Raw genomic sequence first — 8,139 nt, 5'->3', positions numbered from 1 at the left:
CGCCGATTGGCCGGGACGCACGCGACGTCACCGCGTCCGCCACGCCCCGGCTAGCGCGGGACCGGTCATGGCGATGGCGGTGGCGGCGCGGGCTCTCACGCTGCCGGCAGTGGTGGAGGAGCTGCTGAGCGAGATGGCGGAGGCGGCGCGGGACGGCGCGCCGAGTACGGGCTGGAGGCGTATGCGGCGGCGCCGGCGGGGGCGGAAACCCGGGGTACCGGGGCGGCGCTGCTGGCCCCTACGAGGGAGGTTTCTGTTGACCTCGTCAGTAGCCCTTCCTTCTCAAAATCTGTGTTCGCTCTAAACGAATCCTCTCCTACACCCTGTTCAACGAGCGAATATTTCAGGGCCGCAAACCCGGCTGAAGACGCAGCGACTTGGGGTTGGGGGAGGGGGGCGGTTCTGGACGCTGTGGCTCTACCTGTTTTCCTTTGACCAGCAGAGGATGCTCTGTGATCAGGCTCCCGCATCCGTGGGCGTTCGCAGCACACACCGGTATTGAGAGGGTCCTGATCGAAGTGCATCCGCATGAGAACTGCTCAACCAGCGTCCGAATGGTCATTGAATAATTAGACCTCAGAACTGCCCCTGCTGGTTCACTTGGATGGCTTTTGTTTGAAAAGGACCGCAGTTTGAAAAGGACTTATCTTGAGTTACTGTTTTTAAAGAATTGAGAAAAGGAAGCCAACTTTTCTCATTTCAGTTAGAACTAAAGCAGTATATGTGCATAAAAGATTAGGCCAGCCAGGTATTCAAACATATTCTGATCCCAGAAAGGGTGGGGGGAAAGCCAGTCTGTTGTCAGCTCAAACAGTGGTTGCCCGATATGGGCTCTGTGTCTGAATGGATTAATCCATACACTGAGAGTCTTGAAGGGGGCCTGCAGGTGCCCCTGATGCTCAGGACTCAGAGCGACCACTACCACTGACTCACGTTTATTTTCAGCAGAACCGTTTTCTGCTATTTAAAAATCTTTGTTCTAGATAGTCATACACTCTTCCTGACCCCCACCCTTCAACGGTAATTTCTTTAGGTCAATATTGAGTTTACACTTGTGTGATGATGTAAAATTGAGTCACAGCTGAGCCATGCAGGAAGCTAGGATTACGTTTCCTTTCCTGTAACTTTCTGCTTTCTCTCAAATTAAAACTGTCATACTTGCGTTTGCTTGTTTACTTTTTTATGTATCCCTAATTCAACCTCAAACTCTTTTACCAGTGTTCTAAATCTCTACTCAAGATGTTCAGGTGAATGAGATGTTTTATCAATTTCATGTTCCTGCAGGAGTCTCTCCTAGAGCCTTCAGGGGTGTTCTCGTATGGGCTGGCTGTCTCCTCAGATCTCCCTTCACCATTATTGTCTGGGGAATTCCCTTTACCTAAGTTGAGCCTTATATTTAGTTCACCCTACAATTTTCTTTTTCTCAGTTTACTACCTTATTTTATAGAGCACTTACTCTAGTACCTTCCTGAAGAAGAGCACGAGATGTACTTTTTGAGGCTTTACATGCCTGAAAAAGTTCTTTTCCTATCCTCACACTTAATTGATAGTTTGTCTAGGTTTTGAATTATATGTTGGAAATACCATTTCTTCAGACATCTGAAAGCATTATTCTGCTACCTTCTAGCTTCTTAAACTTTCTTTCAAAGAGTCTTATTTTAGCCCCCTGCTTCCTTCCCACTCCAGAGCCATCTGGTGCCACCAGTTTCTGAGGTTTTTTTAGCAGGAGGTGGTACTAGATTCTGAAGGGTAAATCAGGCTCTGATTTACACTCGGCTCTCCCATTGCTCACTTAGGATTCAGTGTTCTCAGGTCTTGTAAATTATTTTCCAGCTGTGTTTCTCCCTGTCCTCGTCCTGGGGAGTTTATGCTTTTTTAAAAAATCCTTTTGTTATTGTTTAGCAGAATATTGGGAAGGAGTAAAATTTGATGCCTATGTTCAATTCACCATCTTACACAAAAGTCTTTTTGGCTATAGTCTTTTCTCTTTTTTTTCATAAAATTATTTATCTTTGGCTGTGTTGGGTCTTTGTTGCGGTGCGCGGGCTTCTCATTGCGGTGGCTCCTCTTGTTGCGGAGCACAGGCTCTAGGCACGCGGGCTTCAGTAGTTGTGGCTCACGGGCTCACTCGTTGTAGCTCGCGGGCTCTAGAGCACAGGCTCAGTAGTTGTGGCGCATGGGCTTACTTGCTCCACGGCATGTGGGATCTTCCCGGACCAGGGCTCGAACCCATGTCCCCTGCATTGGCAGGCAGATTCTTAACCACTGTGCCACCAGGGAAGTCCCTGTTTATAGTCTTTTTAAGATGTTTTTTCTATGGTCACTGGTTTAACACAATTAACTTTCTTTCCATTCCTGTTTTACAGTTCCTGATGAGCATCTATTATCGTAAGTATATATCCTGTTGTATTTGGGTTTTCTTTTTTAATCATTAATGTGTTTTTTAAAGGCCAAATTCTTTCAGCATCAACTCCTGATTTTTAAAAAATATTCTTACTAAACTAGGAACAATATTTTCTTGACATGATTAAAAATCTGTCTCAAGTGAATAACCAACACTGTATTTGACAGTACAAGGCATTCCCTTATTGTCCTAATTGCCACTTTAACATTGCTCTAAAAGTTGTAGCTGTTACACGAACACATGAAAAAATGAGAAGTACACTTGATCCTTGAACAACGCAAGTTTGAACTATGTGTGTCCACTTGTGATTTTTTCAGTAAATACATACTGCAGTGCTATACCATGTGAGGCTGGTTATACCATAGATATGGAGAACAGCTTAAAGTTATACGCAGATTTTCAGCTGCTCAGAGGGTCAGCGCCCCTAATCCCCGTATTGTTCAAGAGTCAGCCGTATGCCTGTTTGCAAAGAGAGACAATTGTCATTATTTGTAGGGGACATAACTACTTTTTAAACACCAAGAGAATAAAGTTATTTTTTTTTAAATACAGAAACTAATAATTATTTTCTTTCATACACAAAGTTCAAACATTAATTACATTCTCAATAGCAAGAAAAAAGTGAAAGCTACCTAGGAATAACTAAACATTTAACTGCACATAAACACTTATATTTAAAAACTCCTGAAGGATATAAACCAACTTATACCAGAGGTTATCTTAGGGGGGAGAAAGGAGGTGCAGTTTAGAAAAGGGCTTTAACTTTTTCTCTATTTCTTAAATTTTTTACAAAGATTTTAATTATTAAAAAAATTACTACATTTAAAACAAAGAAAATAGGCAGATAATAAAAGAATTCAAGTTACGAAAAGCTTTGAGAAAAAGGTAAATTTTACTAATGATCAAAAAATACAAATTAAAATAATTAGATAACTTCCCATCTATAAAACCTGGGTATCACAGAAAAGATGTTGGTAAGAATCTTCCAGATGTTGGCAAGAACATGGAGAAAAGGATAACTGATATCCTGATGGTAGGAGTGTAACTTGGAAGGTAAACTGGCAACTGGGAACAGGAGCTTTAAAATATACATATTCTTTGACCCAGAAATTTCACTTATAAGACTGTATCTCAGGGAGTTAATCATGGATGTTTAAAGACTTTACAGTGAGCACATTCATCCACTATTGTTTATGGTAGCAAAAAGAAAAAACACCTTGAAACAATCTAATTATTCAAATTAAATTTAATAAACTCTAATTATCCAAAAAATAGAGTTTGGGGAAAATAAAAGTAATTGATCTTTACAATGGAATTCTTTGTAACCATTAAAAGTGGTTAAAAGTGCATTGAGATATTCACAATATGTTATAAAGTAGACAAGGCAGGTTAAAAAAATTCTTACTAGATCCATTTTTAAAGTTAACTGGAATTATCTCTGATTGATAAAGTTATTACCAGATTTTATGTCTTTAGTTTTCTTTGCCCATAGACAATCATCCTATGTTTAATTTTAAACACTTTTCCCATTCTAACAGTTTGTTATAGTAACAGAGACTACTTTGTTAGAAAATGAAGAAGTTGAACGTTTTAATTTTAAAGCCTTTAGTAGTGCTGTCTTCTTATTTTGTGTCAAATCATATGGGTTCTTTAAAACATTAACTTTTTAGTTTTAGTTCAACCCAGCCATTTTATCTTCCGGTTTATAAAAATAACCCAAACTTGAAAATAAATAAATAAATAAATAAAGTCCTTGGAAAATAAAACGTCAAAAGCATCAATAATCATACCAGCCAGTGATAATCACTGTTACAATTTGGTTTCTTGCCTTTTTTTTTTCAATGTAATGTTTTATTTTGAGGTAACTGTAGATTTTCTTAAGAAAAAAATTTTTAACATGATGGAGAGTTTCTAGATATAAAATACGGTGCCCGACCTTTCTCACCTAACATATTGTAAGAATTTTCCCACATATCACATATTTTCTGGGACATCATTTAACAGCTGGATAGCCTTTATTACTGATCCAAAAAGAACAAATTTAACACCCATCAGATGGTCAAACATGAAAAGGCCTGATAATACAGGTGTTGGTGAGGATGAGGAGGAAATAGAAGTCTCATATGGCACTGCGGGGAGCACTGTTTCCGCAGTGGGAAGCTGTTGGCAGCGCCCATTAAAACTGAAAATTGCACATATCCTAAGACCCAGCAGTTCCGCTTTCACTTACATAACCAGGAAGGACTCTCATATATGTGCACCAAGGGGCATGTACGGGGTAACTGAGTATTATTTATAATAGTGTCAAATGGAAACATTCAGAGTGTCCATCAATAGAGTACTTTTAAAAAAATAGAGTATTTAAAACATAAAATGTATTATGTACATACAACAGAATATTATTCAAGAGTTTAAAAAAATATATATATATATATACACAAATATATACATGCATCATTCTCAAAAGTACACTGAGTGGGAAAAAAAAGTTGCCAAAAAAGCCTACCATATACCTTTTATGTTTTAAAACTTAAAAACGATACCATATGTATGTATGTATGTGTGTATATATAGGTATGCACACACACATATGTACTATGTATTATAAAATGTAAAAACATTAATAGGAAGGAAACCATCAAATGCATGTTGTTGCCTCGGGGATGAAGGAAATTGGGACGAACAGGAAGGACTGTGAAGTATAAAGAGGACTTCTTTATCCAAACAACATGTTAACATTTCTTCTGGGGGGTTGATTACATGGGGTTTTGCTGTATTATCACCTTTTTAAATTTTTTCCAAATTAAAATGAACTGAATTTTTAAAAACTGCCGATGGTGATCCTTCGGGTCAAGTCGCAGAGGTGGCTTGAGTCCAGCCGTCTAATCTGAAGCTTCTCTGCTCCCCAGGCTGAAGTTTGTCTTTGGCTCATCAGCCGTCCAGGCCTTGGACCTCGTTGATCGCCAGTCCGTCACCTTAATTTCATCACCCAGTGGGAGGCGTGTTTACCAGGTAGAGACCTAGAGGTGGGGATTATCTCAACAGAATCCCCTTAGGACAAAATGTTTTCATGAATCTCTGTGAAAGCTGGTGAACAGCTCTGAGTATTTCCTGGGCTTTTGAAAAGCATTTGACCCAACTTAGTAAAATTAGAGTATGAGTAGTTAAAATAAGATACACGTGACCTGTTAGCTCTACCTGGTAGCGATGTGTAGAACCAGCAATGACGCAGAGAGCCTCTTTTCTCAGGTCTAACGGAGCACAGTCAACTTCTGCCTTCCTGTCGTTTGATACTAGAGGTACTTTCCCACCCGCCACACTCCAAAAAGCACTGACACCGTCACCTTGTTACATTATCTCTTGCTTACAAGCAAAAACCAAAATGTATTTTGAGGTCCTTCCACATGTCCAGATTCATCTCATAGAAATGATCTGTCAAAATTGTTGTCAAGAAGTATTCATGAAGGCCAAACTGTGCTGAATTCAGGCAGTTTACTTGGACCTTAGTTTTGCCCACTGGAGCTTAAGGTAGGTAGATTTGTAAAGTAACAGATCAGACTCTTATCAGACTCCGAATTACTTTCATGTATTGATAATTCTCACCAAAAGCCCAGAAAGATATTCATTGTGCCGAAAACTGAGATGCAGAAAATGAACAGTCACCTCTGGCAGCGGGGATGTGTAACGGCCATCCTGCACTGCCTGTCTGTACATCAGCAGTGGGCCACACTCCCCACCCCCAGTTTAGCTACATTAGACAGTGGTACCTGCCGCTGGGATTGAGCGAAGGGAATCTTGTGAATGAAATTAAAACGTCAGCAGTGGTCTCCAAAATTCTGTGTCTGGCTTGGAAGGGGTGAAAAAGCAGCTGTCAGCTCTTGTATTTAATCCAGGCCTTGCTGAAGACCAGGAAGGAAGGGATTTTTCAGTGTTTGGATTCTGGTTTATTTATGATGAGCTTCTCAGAGTTAAGACCGTGTTGATTCATTTTTAGTGAGTGAGTGACTGGGCAAAGCCTCTTGGGTACATGGGTGGCTTTGCCTAGTGAACTTGCTGGTCCACACTGTAGGATGGTGCAGCCGACCCGGCACGTCCTCCTGCACTTCTGCATGAAGTAAGCCGAGGTGATCAGTGCTGAAGGCTGCAGTTAAAACTTCGGGTTGTATTTACTTAAAAGAGGCTGCTGACTAGAATTTTCTCGTGGTGAACTTCATAGATTAATCATCGGCACTCTTAAGTGATATTGTTTGTACCCGAGGAAGTGCTTCCGTCTTCTTTCTAGAGTATTTATTTTTGGTTTTTATGTAGCTAAAATGCCCTCCACGGGGAGGGCCTCTGAGTTTTCCCATGTCTTTTAGTTTCAGATTTTTTGTCCTAGTTCCAACGTCAGCAGAACCCCTGACCTGCACAGAGTCCTAACTGTTCTCTAGTTCTGGGATCTCATTGTTAGTTAAAATCTCAAAGACTCTGAAATATTTCAGTTATTGTTGACTCTTGTTCCTCCCAGGATCACTGTGACTTGTTTAATTTTCGTCATTCACATTCTGTATTATATCATGTTGCTTTATTCGTCATAAAAATGCTAACTTCTTAGAATTGTGGCTGTCAGCTTGGACTTTGAATTAAATGAGGCTGTAGAAGTCTTATAGACACCCTCAAACTAACCTCAATGGTTTCATTGTATATAGTAACATGGAAAGAAGTTGGCTTAATTCAGAGGTCCTGTGAGATGATAGAAGTTGAGTCAGACATTGCCTCTCGACCCTGCTAGTTATCGTTCCATAGGGCAACCTTCTAATACTCTCACTTCCTCCAGGTGTAGTGGAAATTACCCTAAAGTCACACTTACGTTGTCACCTGAGTTGCTTTCTGATAAACTTTGTTCCACCCAGGAACGGGGGTGCGTCAGTCAGGAGGTGCTAAGTTAGGCTGTGGTAACAATGACCCCCAAATTTCAAAACAAAGTTTATATTTCACTCACTATACATCTCCATTAAGAGTCAATTGCAGCTCTGCTCCAAAACATCTTCACTCAGGGTCCCAGTCGATGGGGCAGCCCCTGTTTGGAACATTGCGGATCTCACAGCAGAAAGAAAAGAGGACATAGTATGCACCCATTTTTAATGTTTCTGCTTGGCTACTCACATTTTACTGGCTAAGGCAGGTCACACAGTCAGCCTGTATCTAATAGGGCAGGAATGTATAATCCTCTTTCCGAGAGAGGCACCGAACTCGGGGAACAGTAAATAATACAGTTCACCACTGTGATGGATGCTAAGAGGCTTGGAGCAGCCATAAAGTAAAACCGTCCTTGTGAGTGGATGACCATCCAGGTGGGTCAGTCACCTTAGAACCTCACTGAAACTATAGCAGACTTCCTCCAGGCAAGGTGCACACAAGTCCAGCCTGGGTTTGAGTATCCTCTGAAGCCTGCATTTCTTTTTTTAAAAGCTCTCTCCTTCTGGGGATAAACATTCCAGGCTCTGAGTGGGTGAACTGCGAGCAATTCCCGTAAGAGGAGGTGGTTTTTCCACTGAAGGGTGAAGGAAGTGAATCAGATGGGCCCTGAGGGCAATTTCTAGTTCTAAACCTATCTAACTCAGATCTCTGCCTGATTATTGGGTTGTTAGTTGTCCACTGCTAGATAAAGAGGAAGCAAACTCAGAATTGACTGTTCGTTTACAGTATTCACTGCCTCGGGCGGCTGAAGGTTTTGAGTCCTAGCCAGCCTTTGA

General features: G+C 40.9%; 1 protein-coding gene across 5 annotated transcripts in view; it reads left to right on the top strand.

Annotated features, from left to right (window-relative positions):
• Positions 1–68: 68 nt before the first annotated feature.
• ZSWIM7 (zinc finger SWIM-type containing 7) overlaps positions 69–8,139 on the top strand; it is a 31,795-nt gene continuing 23,724 nt past the window's right edge. For all 5 annotated transcript variants that reach the window (XM_061177052.1, XM_061177051.1, XM_061177049.1 and 2 more), the window contains exons 1-3: positions 69–164; positions 2,367–2,388; positions 5,314–5,416. In XM_061177052.1, coding sequence (XP_061033035.1) covers positions 74–164; positions 2,367–2,388; positions 5,314–5,416 — 216 coding nt within the window. In that variant the 5' untranslated portion in view covers positions 69–73. The remainder of the gene's footprint in view (positions 165–2,366; positions 2,389–5,313; positions 5,417–8,139) is intronic.

Source organism: Eubalaena glacialis, chromosome 19 (genome assembly GCF_028564815.1).
Source record: "Eubalaena glacialis isolate mEubGla1 chromosome 19, mEubGla1.1.hap2.+ XY, whole genome shotgun sequence".
Lineage (NCBI taxonomy): Eukaryota > Metazoa > Chordata > Mammalia > Artiodactyla > Balaenidae > Eubalaena > Eubalaena glacialis.
The sequence above is the reverse complement of the archived record's forward strand: the minus strand, read 5'-3'. Positions and strand labels throughout refer to the sequence as shown.